At 43.0% G+C, this 15,418-nt stretch overlaps 3 protein-coding genes across 4 annotated transcripts; all 3 read right to left on the bottom strand.

Annotated features, from left to right (window-relative positions):
* Positions 1-493: 493 nt before the first annotated feature.
* On the bottom strand, positions 494-1,956 carry gbx1 (gastrulation brain homeobox 1). Its single transcript, XM_067253775.1, has 2 exons — positions 1,509-1,956; positions 494-1,008 (listed from the first exon to the last, which is right to left on the bottom strand). Exons 1-2 carry the CDS (start codon positions 1,954-1,956, stop codon positions 494-496), a joined length of 963 nt encoding a protein of 320 aa, XP_067109876.1.
* Positions 1,957-4,096: 2,140 nt separating this feature from the next.
* Positions 4,097-10,139, bottom strand: asb10 (ankyrin repeat and SOCS box containing 10). 2 transcript variants are annotated; one of them, XM_067253349.1, is made up of 5 exons: positions 9,708-10,139; positions 6,768-7,035; positions 6,104-6,608; positions 5,455-5,568; positions 4,097-5,036 (listed from the first exon to the last, which is right to left on the bottom strand). In XM_067253349.1, exons 1-5 carry the CDS (start codon positions 10,030-10,032, stop codon positions 4,851-4,853), a joined length of 1,398 nt encoding a protein of 465 aa, XP_067109450.1. In that variant the 5' UTR covers positions 10,033-10,139; the 3' UTR covers positions 4,097-4,850. The 2 variants fall into 2 exon arrangements, with proteins under 2 accessions (XP_067109450.1, XP_067109451.1); XM_067253350.1 differs by lacking the exon at positions 9,708-10,139 and adding an exon at positions 7,336-7,675.
* A 4,017-nt stretch (positions 10,140-14,156) lies between these two features.
* On the bottom strand, positions 14,157-14,781 carry zgc:92591 (uncharacterized protein LOC436997 homolog). The gene is made up of 2 exons (XM_067252867.1): positions 14,581-14,781; positions 14,157-14,507 (listed from the first exon to the last, which is right to left on the bottom strand). Exons 1-2 carry the CDS (start codon positions 14,698-14,700, stop codon positions 14,271-14,273), a joined length of 357 nt encoding a protein of 118 aa, XP_067108968.1. The 5' UTR covers positions 14,701-14,781; the 3' UTR covers positions 14,157-14,270.
* Between the last annotated feature and the right edge of the window lie 637 nt (positions 14,782-15,418).

Below are 15,418 nucleotides of genomic sequence, written 5' to 3'. Positions count from 1 at the left end.
TTTCCTTCATATTTTTTTCCACGAACAGCTGGCGAGTGGGCTACAGTTCCTACAGTTTCCTATCAAAATTAACTGTGTAAGGTACATGCAAAATTTGACCAACAAAACGTACCAAATACAAGTGAGAATAGCTTTACTGAGTGAGTAAAGCACATGCAATAAGTAACAGAACATTTAGGCCCTACATATAAATACTTTAAAAAAGAATTTTTACAATCTTATTTTATAGTGCCCATGAGTGTCACTTGACACATGATCATATTTACAGATTTACAAAACAATAAATAAAACCCAAGCTTGGGTTATATGACAAATTGATTCCTCTGCCAGTAAAGTTGGTCCTCAATATCGAGTTTATAGAACATTTGGTGATGCAAAAGTGTAACTTGACACAGACCAAATTAATCCTTTTTTGTGCTTCATGCATTCAACAAACCGGCTGGGAACTTGACTAAACCAAATGTAATTGTCCCCTTCAGGCTATCAGAATAGTTCATGGCCTGCTCCCTTGCTCTATTTGTTGATGTTGACTCCTCACGGCAAACCTGTTGACGTGGACTGGAATGGGTACAACAATTTTGGGATTTCTCACAGGTTCTCCCGACCTGTTGTTTACGTTTCCGGCTTTGATCCTTTTCCACTTCGCCCTACGGTTCTGAAACCAAATCTTGACTTGAACCTCGCTCAGTTTAAGTGCATGGGCGATTTGAGAACGTTCAGTGAGTGAAAGGTATTTTTTACAATGAAATTCCTTCTCAAGTTCAAGTAACTGTTCGCTTGTAAAAGCTGTTCGTCTCCTTCGACTCTTTCCCGCCGAGTTTCCAGGTGGTAGGGGCTCCTGTGACCCAGGTTTGAGTTTGTTCTTTTGGGATAAAGAACCGCAGTTGTTCCCGTCTGAAAAACTCTCGTTTTCACTGTCGGCGGAGCTGTCCTCTCTATCACTCAACACTGTATCTGCTGATTTCATGTCCAGTTTCTCATCGTCTGAGCTGTACAACTTAGTTTCACCTGTAAAATGAAAAAAAACGTCGTTATGGACACAGAAGTGAACTAGTAGCCTAATCAGTTTTTAGGCATATGTTTAAAAAATAAAGAGGTTCTGGTCCTGTGGTTTCATTCCATTTGTCAATCCCTGAACTAAATAGGCCTAAATTAGATTAGAGCCTGTTATTATGGCATATGAAACTTAAAGATCTATCGAATGAAGTCCAATACTATTATTTTCCATTTCACAAGGGCCTACATTAATTATGCACTTGAAGTACATTTAAAACTGAGACTACATTTAAGAGCTACATGATTAATGTCACAATCCAAAAATCAAGTCTGTGAAACACAGTAAACTTGTCATTATAGTGAAATCTTTTCACACACTTTCGACAGTTATCCAAGTAGGCGAATATAAGTCAGGCACAATACAAATTTATTAGATTCATATTATTCTATTGGTGGGCAACAAGTCTCCTCAAAGTACATATAACGATGCCGTACAGAAAAGTAAAGCTTACCTGAAATTGTTTTAAAAGTTTCTGAGAAATTGAGTAGGTCTGATCCCTTCTCTCTCGCATGTAGCTCTTCTGAGTGGGGGCTTTCTTGCCTCCTTGTTCCTGGATCAGCACTTAATCGAGGTCCGGGCAGCTCTTGGGGTGGATAGAAACTGTCTGGCGGATCCGAAAAACTTGGCAGTGTTGTCGTGAGTGCAACCATAGATGGCATCCCCTGCCCCAAGCTCGCACAGAAAGTGTTGGTAAGACGTCCAGCGAAAGATGCCAACGGAGCTAGAGGAGGTATGCCAGATGGTAAAGGTGCATGAGATAATGCTTGCGGAATCACTAAGGGTCTGTATGGCATGAACATGGGATACCCCGTATAGAGCAGGTGTCCCGGCCGAGGTTGAGGAGTTCCTATTAATGAATCGATAGAAAACGCCGTCCCTTGGCCGCCTGGTCTCTGCATGTTTATGCAATTATAGTCTTTTACGTCGAAAATAGTCAGGCGTCCTTGCCCTCAATAAATTACTTCGACAAATCGAGTCAAGTTGTACGTCCTCTGTGGTATTATCCTATGCACTGGGCAGCTAGTCCGAAAGCTCCTCAGCTTACTGCGAGTTGACGCTGTCTTGTTTGGTGCCCACTCCCTCTCCCTATTTGTCACACACTGAGACATAAACACACACGCTCTCCCTTCTACCTCTCCCTACTTTCCTCCCTCTTACTCTACCGCCCCCCCCCCCCCCCGTTCTCTGTGTGTGTGTGTGTGTCTGTCTGTGTGTGTGTGAGAGAGAGAGAGAGAGAGAGAGAGAGAGAGAGAGAGAGAGAGAGAGAGAGAAAGAGAGAGAGAAAGAGAGAGAGAGAGAGAAAGAGAGAGAGCTTGTCGTCTGCAATACAAATGGAATGAAAGGGGGTGTTTCCCTGGGGACTCATCCATCTTCCTCAAATTACGCTTCATTTCCTTATTCAGCTTCTGACTTTTTGGCCGCCTTGAGAGGCGGTAGTTTCCCAGTGGATACCAAATAGATGGGTCGCACCCCCAGCCCTCCACCCCTTTTGGCCAGTCCACATGACTAGAAGTGGTGTGAGAGACTGCCTCAACCCTTCCCCTTCTATAATCGTTGACCACACCAACCCAATCAGCTATTATTAATTTTGATTGATGATAAGTAATTACTTTGGATTCAAGGGACGACGTAAAACAACGATGCTTTTGTGAAAATGTTGGGACGGATGGCATCAGAGTCGGGAGGGAGGAGAGGCAGATGTTTCTCCTCTCCTGAGAGAGAAAAGCTTTTCAACTCCCCTGGGTTAAAACAATGAATTTGGCCTTCGAAAAGTGCGGCAACAATTATTCCCTGGAGAGAGATTTTCTGGCAAAATTAGATTAGGATAATGGGCATTTATGTGAGGTCAACGGCTAACCGAAGCTGAGCAGCTTTGAATAGTCAGTTTGAGTGACTTTCAACTTTATTGGATTCAACGTAAAATCTAAAGCATTTAGCCTACAAATCCGACTTTGCTAGAAAGGCCCCTTTAAAAAAATAAAATTGATCTTATTTAGAATTGCACATTGTTCCGATGTGTTTCATTTTTTATGAGTCCACAAAACAACGAATAAAAAACACTTTTCTCCTTTCTTTAGGTTTTGATTTAATCGGAGATCATTTTACCGTTTAAATGCCAATCCGTGCTGATGATGATTAGCCTCTATTGAGTCCTGGGGGCGCGGACACTCCAACTGGCCGTCTGATTGCATGAAGACATGAACATATCACCACCGACTCTGATTAGCAATGGAGGACCGGGCGATGCTAATTATTCGTATAATTGCAAATGACTCCATTCAGCAGCACCCCTCTTTGATCTATTGAAACCAGATAGCTTTCCTCTCCCGCTCTCCTCTCCCCCATCTTTTCGAGTGGACTTTATCTCTAAATGGAGGCTAGTCTACAATAAGAATCCCCCACATGGAATATAACCTGTGTTTAATACATTTTTATGTATTTAATTCCTTTTCCTTCACATTGTATATATTTTATATTATAGCTTATGCTACTTTCATTCTTTCATGTATTTTATCATAATTTTTTACAATAACTTATTATTATTAAGAAGCTCTAGAACTATTAGGCTATAGGCCTAACTATTATTTTTTTGTTATTAGGCTACATTATAATTAATTACAGGCACTGAATTTTTACAGAGTTTGAATATTATAGTCACGTTTTTAAATACTTTTTTATTTCAGAGGTTTGTGCTAAGACATTAATCTGATACGGTCTGTTGTTGCCGTAGAAGCTGAAAATATCGTCCAACAAACTGTGACAGGTTCATTACCCAAGTCAGCGTATTGTCTCCGTGTCACAACCTTTTGTCGCAGGTTCACCATTCTTCTCCGAATGGGTAGTTGGTATTCAAAGCCTTATGCTCACTATACAGTCACACATGCCGTACATATGGCCCAACACAAAACTAGCAAAGCCTTTTAAAGTTAAAAGCAAAAATAAAGATATAAAGAATAGCCTAACAAAACATTCCATGTAATTGCATAGCCTTGTCATATCATCGGCTATTTGTGGCGTTTTGCGACTATAAGATATACATTCTCGTTTGATCTTTAATAGAATTATTTAACGCATTGACAATCAATATCCTATATAAATGCAATTATTTACAATTGTATTGATAGGTGTATTACTACTCAAACTAAAGAGCCCCCAAAAAGTACATTCAATCAAAACAATAGGAATGGAGGCTGGGCAAAATTAGGAATTTCCAGGAATATTGTTGTCTTTTCATCCAAAGCCTATTGGAAAATGAAAACACAACTTTTTGAAAATGTAAATCAATTTATAATGATACAAATAGATATTTAACAAGTTTAGTCTTAAACGTTTTGCATACGATTTCCGTCTTTCCAAGTCTCTTACCAAGATAGTGGAAACTATAAAAATTGCTTTAGTTTAGGCTGTTTGGCCTATTACTATTGAACCGAACCACCTGCACATAATGCACATAAAAGTTACGATGGCATTAAAGGTGCGTTTTTCTTCTTAATAAATACAAAATGACAAGCATCCCAAAATTCAATCATCTGGGAAAATGCAGTTAACTGGTAATTTGTACCAGTTAACTTAATTTAAGACCACAGCACCCCCCTGTGGTACAAATTGGTTATACATTTCTTTGTTGGAAATGAACTTCCATGAAATTGAAGGCTGTTATCTTCAAAATAGCCCCGATCTCTCTAATCAATTAAACAATTAGCATCCAGATAGACAGAGGTGAAAATAACCAGTTCAGTACAAAACAATCAGTGAGCTAATCGCTGATGTAGTTTATCATGGGGTGTCTTTCTCAGTGGACATAGTCCCTGGACTCCAAAAGCAGGTAGTTGTTGAGAAAGGTGGGAAGGTTTAGTTTAGGGACCACCTCAATCAAACGACCATCAAGGAAGTTCCTCAGCTTCCAGCGTGCCAGGTGCTGAAGGGAGCGAGGGCTCTCTGACAAGGAAAACAAAGACTCATAGAACTCCTGGTGCTCCTAGGGGGAAACAGGACAACATCAGTGACACAAATTATTGATTGTGATTGTAGTGCAAAAATGTACTGGGTTAAAGGAACCATCAAGACCCCATGTTAGTAACCATATTTACATCTGTTATGACTGCTGGAGTCAGGTGACTGAGCGGTTAGGGAATTGGGCTAGTAATCTGAAGGTTGCCAGTGTGATTCCCAGCCATGTCAAATGACGTTGTGTCCTTGGGCAAGGCACTTCACCCTACTTGCCTCGGGGGGAATGTCCCTGTACTTACTGTAAGTCACTCTGGATAAGAGCGTCTGCTAAATGACTAAATGTAAACTGCTAGTAGTTGAAAGAGTCATTAAGAGGACCACAGTTTCAATGAAATCTCAAATCTCTCTACACTATTTTATGGTTCAACAGTTACCTAAAAACTCACCTTAAAAACCTCAGGGGGAACAGCCTCCACCCAGTCATCTGTCACTTTGATGCGGGTGTATGCGTTTATGAGCGCCTCTATGGTACGTGGGGAGCCACAACAGTACTTTAAAACCTGAAAGATGCAGTCGATTTACAATCTGTCAGTTCACATCATGTTGAAGTTGGAAGACTGCAAAGCCATAGTACACAAAGTAATTAAACACTTGAATTAAGTTACAAATGAAATGAACAGCTCGGTCTTACCTCCAGGGGTTTAACTGGAAATTATGTAATTAGTGCTAATTAATCTCCTATTAACACTTGCCTAATTAGGAGTCAGGCATTTTGTCAAGAGCACGTGGGTTCAGTGAATAGTCTAAGAGTTTATTTCCCACTGAGAATGCATTGCAGTACGTGAAAACAAGCGGCATATTGAATCTGAATTTAATTTCTTCAGCACATTCTCTTCTGTACAGTGTGCTGTGCTTGCATCATTGGCTGTTTGATGCCAGGTTGATTAATCACTGGTAAACGCATACCTACCGGGAACCCTTAAATACTTCATAGAGGGCACACGAACAGCATGCAAAGTCAGTTTGAAATATTTGCGTACAATGGCGCCGGTTTGAACTGTGTACAACCTATTCCAAAAGCCTGGAGCCTCTCACCTTGGGCAAGGCTCCCGGCCACACCCGTATGGATCCGTGATTGAGCAGCGAGCGCACCACCCTCTCTGGCTTGTGGGAGAGCTTGTAGCACACCACCTTGAGGATGTTGTGCATGGGAGCTTGCCCCCCGTAGTCCATTTCGTTGACGCAGGCGCCGCGGGCCAGCAGCAGGTCCACCACCTCCGGGTTGACGTTCTTACAGGCCATGTGGAGTGGAGACTGCTTGTCCTGGTCCACGGCGTGGAGGTCGGCCCCGGCCTCCAGCAGCAGGCGGCACACCCGGAGGTAACGCTCCAGGTCCTGCAGCTCCTGGGGGTGAGAGCACGCCGAGTTCAGCGGCGTCTTGCCCTCGTCGTTCTTCTTATCCAGCGCCGCGCCGTAGCGCAGATACAGCTCCGTGTGTCCCAGCAGGCCGTTCCTGGCCGCCACGTGTAAGGGCGTGTCATCCTCATCTAGGCTCCGCCCATTGATAGCAGCACCGAACTGGAGGAGGTATTTGGCACACCTGGATAATCCAGCTAAATTAATTCCACAGGGAATTGTCCAGTACAACAGTCCTAGTACTCAAACAGCAGGAGTTATTCCTAACAGACCAAGCATCATTATGTACAGTACAACAAGTCATTTTAATACAATGCGTCTCAAAAGGTGAACGAGCACTTACTCAATGGACTCGGGGCTGGTGCACATGTGCAATGGCAGGAGCCCGTCCTCGCTCAGCGCGTTGGCGTTGGCTCCGTAGGACAGCAGCAACTTGACACACTCGGGCTGGCAGCTCTGACAGGCCTCGTGGAGGGCGGTGCTTCCCCCGGGGGACAGGTCCACGCTGGCCCCCCTCAGCAGCAGGTGCCGCAGGCATTCGGTGAAGCCCCGCCCGGCCGTGATGTGCAGCGGGGTGGTCAGCTCCTGCTCGTAGGTCAACGACCACAGCCCTGCGGAGGGAGAGGGGTCACAGGCACGTCTGGTCACTCACCTCTGGCCCAGGAGGGTGGCTGTCATGCGGGCCTGGCTATTGTGTACATGGCTTGCTGGTAAAAAGAATGCTTGGCAGGCCTTTAAATAAACATCTGCCATGATTGAGATGAACACCCGCTGCTCATGTATGATCTATCAGGTTTAAACCTCGCAAATTATGTCCGTATCCTTCTCTGTCAGATTCGGAATGACCAAAATGACCCACGCTAGAACTGGCCAATCACACATAGCAGAACTCCGAGCAGTCTAGGACCTACTCAGCCCTCTGTAGTTGAATCTGAAGTTCTTCCACTCCTCGATGTTGCTGGTGTCATAAACAGCATCGATAAGGTAGCTAAACTGAGGGTCATCCATGATGCTGATGAGGTTGAGGTCATCTCCCACGAGGAGACAGTTCCAGAACTGCAGAACAGGGCCCGTGGCCTGTGCTGTAGCTATAACATCGTTGCGGTAGTTCTTCGCTTGGTGCCGCAAGAAAGCCATGCATATGCAAAGCAGACCCCTCTGTCAAGTGGAGCAATGACTTCAAACCACTGCCAACCGTTGGTTGTTTTTGTTTTGATGTTGCAGTTGCAGTAATGGTGGTGGTATCTTGTGGGTTTAAATGCTGTGCTCTTCTGAAGCCTGTTTGTCCTGAGGGGGCTATTTCAGGGAGGCACGGTGTTATATGATATTTTCGATGGCCCAGAAACCTGTGCCGGTGGCGCAGGAGCAAATTACCACTCACCGCACATGTAACACACTCTCTCAGACATGACCACTCACCGCACATGTAACACACTCTCAGACATGACCACTCACCGCACATGTAACACACTCTCAGACATGACCACTCACCGCACATGTAACACTCTCTCAGACATGACCACTCACCGCACATGTAACACACTCTCAGACATGACCACTCACAGCACATGTAACACTCTCTCAGACATGACCACTCACCGCACATGTAACACACTCTCAGACATGACCACTCACCGCACATGTAACACACTCTCAGACATGACCACTCACAGCACATGTAACACTCTCTCAGACATGACCACTCACTGCACATGTAACACTCTCTCAGACATGACCACTCACCGCACATGTAACACTCTCTCAGACATGACCACTCACAGCACATGTAACACACTCTCTCAGACATGACCACTCACAGCACATGTAACACTCTCTCAGACATGACCACTCACTGCACATGTAACACTCTCTCAGACATGACCACTCACCGCACATGTAACACTCTCTCAGACATGACCACTCACAGCACATGTAACACACTCTCTCAGACATGACCACTCACAGCACATGTAACACTCTCAGACATGACCACTCACAGCACATATAACACTCTCAGACATGACCACTCACAGCACATGTAACACTCTCTCTCAGAAATGACCACTCACAGCACATGTAACACTCTCTCTCAGACATGACCACTCACAGCACATGTAACACTCTCTCAGACATGACCACTCACAGCACATGTAACACTCTCTCAGACATGACCACTCACAGCACATGTAACACTCTCTCTCAGACATGACCACTCACAGCACATGTAACACTCTCAGACATGACCACTCACAGCACATGTAACACTCTCTCTCATACATGAACACTCACAGCACATGTAACACTCTCTCTCAGACATGACCACTCACAGCACATGTAACACTCTCAGACATGACCACTCACAGCACATATAACACTCTCAGACATGACCACTCACAGCACATATAACACTCTCAGACATGACCACTCACAGCACATGTAACACTCTCTCTCAGAAATGACCACTCACAGCACATGTAACACTCTCTCTCAGACATGACCACTCACAGCACATGTAACTCTCTCTCAGACATGACCACTCACAGCACATGTAACACTCTCTCAGACATGACCACTCACAGCACATGTAACACTCTCTCTCAGACATGACCACTCACAGCACATGTAACACTCTCAGACATGACCACTCACAGCACATGTAACACTCTCTCTCATACATGAACACTCACAGCACATGTAACACTCTCTCTCAGACATGACCACTCACAGCACATGTAACACTCTCTCAGACATGACTCTAACCCTAACCCTGTGTGGTATCACTGGACAATGAAATCATGTTCCATCCAAAGGTTACCTTCTTTTAATTTAAATATGTAAGAATACAGTATATTTTAAAAAGCCTAAACGCACACAAACTCAAGTTATAGAATTGGATTTATCCTTCTCTCAGACAACAACACACAGCTGTTACTGTGTGTATGCCATCATGACATTTGATTGGACAGCCATCTAGAGACAAATGAAGCACATGACTAATACTCTAACCTCTCACTGGCTTGAATGTTTGTTGTTGACTGGACCTATAATTAAGCCTATAAATTATGAATTGATACCCCCATGGTTGAATTCTGTCTCAGGACTATTAAATACTAAACTATTTTAGTATTATGAACCTAGTTCAGTAAAAGAGAAAAGTCTATTGGAAAAGGTTTTTCCACAACCCTTACTCTATTTGTGCTTGAATGTAGTATGTACGTTTACAACACACAACCCAACCAGTCCCTGAGCCACACGCTTCACATCTGATCTCAAATGGTCTTACCTCCCCCCCGGGCCACCCAGCGCATATCCCCTCCTTGTGGTTCGATGATGAGGTTGGTCCTGGCTCCTTTAGGGAATACGCGCTGCACAGCTTCCTTGTCCCCTGTATACAGAGCATTCTGGATGACCAGGTCGTGGCACACAGCCGGAGCCGTGGCAGTAACCAGGGTGCGGGTGACCCGCTCGCGGGCCTCCTTCTTCAGCAGGTATCCGTTCAACTGATGTGTGGCCAACTGCTTCCTGTACCGGTGCCTCTCCAGCATGTCCTCGTCTAGCTGGAGGGAGCGCAGGGCCGTGGGGCTGAAGACAAAACTGCCTTGCGACATTCTCGACTCCCGGCTTGTTCGGTCTGAGAGAATGACTGAATGGTGGAGGCTGGATGTAGGAGGCTGAATCAGGGCTTTGGGTCTCTGTCCGTCAGTGTATCTGAGTCTTGTCTAATGTCCACTTTCAGGCTCACAGGCTTGTTTTGATATTCAACCTCCCTGCAGAGCGATAGAGTGGTTATTTTTACACCTCTCACGTGGCCTCTTTAACCGCCGACTTCTAACCCAGTGTCACATTACGACAGACCTGACCAAAATCTACTAATGTTTAAGACAATTCATTAAATAAGCACAGACTCCAGATTGAGTCACAGTGCAACATGATATTCAAGTGATTCAGTATCCTACTGAATCTTTACGTACCATTCAGTTGCTTGACGGTCACGTAAAAGTTGTTATTTAAACAATTCAATTTCTCCAAACTGTTTTTTGGCGTTTTAGCATTTTATTTGTCCAGATTCCCTTTTGCAGGCAACAGCTGCTTAATGATTTGACCTAGTGCATGTTATATGGTAACAAATATAGCAAGTGGGATTTGAAGGTCAAGTGCTCTCTCAGTAGAGTTTCAGTGGACTATGAGCTCCCACTAGCTACCTATCAGTTGTGTTAAACATGGACTAGTGTCACAACTCATGAATTCATTACAATGACTTCTATCATTTCAAAGAAAATATACACAAATCTGCATACTTTAATACATGTCTTGGTTGCGGTTTTAAAATCCATCCTCGGCAGAGCAAAATGAAAACATGAAATCTCTGCAGCTCAGTGAGGCTGTATGGTTTGTAAAATGGGTCTGTTTTGCTTGGGCCTTAATGGACATGGCTCCCCTGCACCCACATGGTTCCTAGGTACATTAAGGACATCAGGCTGAACGAGTGGCCACCACTGTTTCTCCTCTACCCCACGGGTAGTGATATGATGGTGGAGGGAAGGCACACAATTAAGCCTCTTAAACCTACTTGCTGGGCATCTGACACACACATATCTTTTGAAGGATGGGCCTCCATTTTCCTGGACTGGCCATAATTTGTGCCCATCAGTACACTCTGCTCTCATCCCCTTCCACACGTTTTCCATGATGATGTTTGTAGGGATGCAAAGGATTTGCAATATGGAATCACGTTTTCTGCACTGAGCATGTTCTGGCTAAAGGACCCCAAAGCCTAGGACTTCTTTGCTTGTCTCCTTATCTGTCACATGTTCCGTTTTCATATTTATCTTATCTATCTCATCTATGCATTTATGTTTGATGCTCTTAGAGTCCGAGGAGACTCTGAATTGAACCCAGGAAGACATCCTGATGATATTTAGTCTTTTTCCATTTTCAGTTTTTTTCTTTCTCATTTGAAAACAGACTCAGTGTATCCTCATCTGTACTTCAATGACTGTGCTGCTGGTAGGAAAATCAGAGGCATTTATTTCCTGTTACAGTGTTGGTAATAGATGGCACATTAAACTGAAGGCGTGTAAGAGTTTCAACTTTGCAAACACACATTACTAGAGAGAGACTGGGAATATTGTTTTGCTGCTGGAGTACATCCTTTTAAATGATATCCATAATGAGTTTATAATATGCATCTGGGCTACCTCCTCTCTACTTTGATGTCTTCCAAATGGCCCGGGTGTCATCAGGAAAACATGTAGGCACTTTCCCGCCTCATTGACTCCCAAATGTATTTTAAATATCATTCCTGGTAACGCAATTATTTAAAACGCTGAACTAAACACTTACTAATGGGGAAAAAGACAGTGACTTCGATAAATTCATTTCTCAAATGGTGGGCATTCATTTTTTTTTGTCTCCATGAAGCGGGGACTATTTTCAACAACAACAAAAAAATATTTCCAGTGGTGCTGTAGCACCCCCTGCTCTCATAGCCCCTGTGGACATGTTCAATCTCCAGTTTCCTCCAGTAGCTTTTCACTTTGAGTTTGCTGCATTGTGGTCCACCTCGTCTGCTACAGTAGTTTCTGGACATTGAAAACAGCTAATGAGTCTGTGGTACTTCATTTCTGCAATTAGTCAATTAGTTCCCTCTGATTACCCCCCTCTTAATGCTGTTTTGAGTACTATGGCACACAGTGATACAATGGAAGCGATTAAACTGTGGACCTCCTTCCACACTAAGCAGTCTTGTAATATCCTCAGAACATAATAGAATGTATTTAACACTGCAGTTAGCTTGCTGAATATGAAAAGTATATCGCTTTGAACATTTATTTGGAGTCATGTATGTATGAATGTACAGTACAAAGAAAAACTTCCCTGGAGATAAGAGTTCCAGGACAAATTTGCATAATTTGCATACCTATTTAACAGTAGTAATGCAAATAGAATTGAATGAAGAATTTGCAATAGTGACGAGAGGAGGACAGTATCTTTACTCAGGGTTGGGTTTTAGGGTCACTATTAAAATCAGGATGATAGATTAGGAGTTATAGGAATCTGTTTTGCTAGTGAAGGGGAGTTGGGGAGGTCATTTCAATCACCCTCCCCATTCACTTTAACCTACTCGATAAGATTCATAAAGTGTCACCCAGTGTAGTATAATCTGACTGGTTGTACTATCTCTGAAAGCTCATGCTTGAGGTTTTTAATGGCCCACAGGTAACTTTGATGACCTATAATGGCAAAGGTTTTCATATATATACTGCCAGCCACTTTCCTCACAAAGGGTTTACACCATGACACCCCATACAGCAGTCCCTCTCAGCCTCACCCCTTAGCTCCAAATCTAAGGGTGCAAACCTGAATGGATTTATAGAGCCTTGAATTGAATGGTAGCTCAGTGCCATTCTGTGATGGCGTGATTACTACTTCTTCTGCTCTCCTGAAGCCCTAACCCTTCCACCTATAACACATTGTCCCCGTCGTGGAGGATTCCAATCGTCTCCTAACGCACTGATCGCCACGCAAATAGCCCTCTGCTTCATTATGACAATTGAGAGGTTCATATTTCAATCTAATAGTCCCTCATAACTTTAACCATCTATCACAACCTCATTTCATTGCGAGTGCAGTTAATACGCGCTTCCCCACCAAGTGGAACATTTTCTAATGATGCACTCTTGCACCAAAACAAGGCGAGCCCAGACACTGCATCAGTCACTAATGCATCTATCCATAATGTGTTTATAACACTCTCCCTAAAGGAGACAGCAATGACTACAACCACACAGAGGATACTGCAAGGGTGTATGCAGAGAGTGCGATACCACCGGTGGCAAATGGTCATGATAATCAGGAACAAAAACAGTGCAGTTAATGATGGGATCGCTCACGTGGTGATATGTCTGGAGATGTTGTGTCATTAGCAATGTATCAGGACCCGTCTGAAATGGATCGACTGCGATCATAGGTGAAGTCCCATTCAAGCACATTAAGACTGAATGCTTGACTTTCGGGTTGTTGATAAGGGTAATAGATATACGTTCTGGGTGATATAAACATTATCCTAATCGGAGAGACCTCTATAATTTTGTCTTTCACACACAGATGGCATTTATTGACTTCCTTAGTGCTATTATCATGTAATCAAGAACTATTCAATAAACAGACAATTAGACAGATTTCCATGAAATTAAAACATTGGATAACAAGGCTCTATATTGTTCATTCTCTTTACCTATTCTTCTGGTGTAAATATTAGCCATTTGAAAATGCACACATGGACAGTTTGACCTTGATCAAATAACCCTTTCCACACAACAAAGGTATTTTCGAATGCAAATGTAGGTTTTAATGTAGGTCAGTCGACTGGAGCAATTTGATTTTGATTGACAAGATTAATCAGAATTTTAGATCAGCATGTTCATGTCCTGTAGCTCAAGCTTTAGTTGCATTGCAACTGTTTTAGTTGCAGTGACAGTAGAAACCTAAGTAGGATTGGCGACTGTTGAATGTAGCATTGTATGGGTGTCAAATGAATGCAGTTTAATATGGGTTTAGTCGTTTGATGAGTTGGCTGTTAGAGACTTCAGTGGCAGAATCGTTAACATTGTCCCACCTAGTGGTGAAAATGTATCATTACTGTTGATACAATTTTTTATACGTGACAAACACGCTTGGTTCAAGCCTGAAGCAAAAATATATACGTGAAGACAAGTTTCAGTTTTGTGCATTTATTTACCCCAAATAATCAAAAAAATGAAACAACTTAATTTAAATCAGTAGTGCTACTTCGGTTTGCCAAACTTTGTGCCATTGAAGGTAGGGCATTTGTAGACTTGGATATTTATTTTGAGCTAGTGTACTTAGTGACAGCTTTGGTTCCTTCAGACACAGCATGCTTTGCGAGCTCTCCAGGTAGCAGCAGTCGGACAGCGGTCTGAACCTCACGGCTGGTGATGGTGGACCGTTTGTTGTACTGGGTCAGACGGGATGCTTCTGTGGCAATTCGCTCGAAAACGTCGTTGACGAACGAGTTCATGATGCTCATCGCTCTACTAGAGATGCCCGTATCAGGATGAACCTAGGAAGCAAATAAGTTCTCATGAAAACACACAAAGAAAACTACTTGAAACTGTTTGTCGTTGGGAGCCCACCTGTTTCAATACTTTGTAGATGTACACCGCGTAAGTTTCTCTTCTTTTGGCCTTTCTTTTCGTCGTCTTTTTCTCGCCTGATACTTTTCCTTTCTTTTTGGTAACATCATTACTCATCATTGAACGTTTGTGTTAAGTTATTAATATTTAGTAGAATAAACATTGAGTTGTTGGCTACTTGATGTCGCACACTTTAATTGCGTATCAAACACCCTATTTTGTAACACTATGTCCGGGCATCCCCAAGCACAATATATGTCCACCAGTTTTTAACGGCTCATTAATTAGTTTACGCCCAGGTGGGGCTCAACTACAAGGTAATTGCCAATCAAACTAATTATGCATTGATACACAGGGGTGCGTCTGAATGTGTTTTGGATTCAATCAAACTAAAGCAGCGGCATACTATTGTGCTACATGTGTACTATATGTGCTACTTCCTGAAAAAAAAGGATGATTAGATAATCCTCTATGCATGGGGCCCCAAACTACTTTGTGTTCTCCAAATGGTACTATGAACGCGAAGTTTAGGTAGTCCACTTGGTGTCGCACTTGCACTGGGATTTAATGCATGAACCATAATACATTGAAGTACTTCTATTGCAGTCCATGTAACTTTTTTAATTAATTAAACATAGCTTTGTTAAATCGCCACTCGGTACTAGCCTACTATAAAATGCAGGCTGGTTTACATTATTCGAATAATTTATTTGGATTTGGATTTGCCATTGCAGGAAGTAAACAAGATTTATTAAGTCAACTATGAACATCCCTTGAAGGTAAGCTTTAAATTTTTTTTTTACACATATATATCGTCACTCTGGATAAGAGCGTCTGC

Source organism: Osmerus mordax, chromosome 16, assembly GCF_038355195.1.
Source record: "Osmerus mordax isolate fOsmMor3 chromosome 16, fOsmMor3.pri, whole genome shotgun sequence".
Classification (NCBI taxonomy): domain Eukaryota; kingdom Metazoa; phylum Chordata; class Actinopteri; order Osmeriformes; family Osmeridae; genus Osmerus; species Osmerus mordax.
Note: the sequence above shows the minus strand (reverse complement) of the source record. Positions and strands in the feature narration are given on the sequence as shown.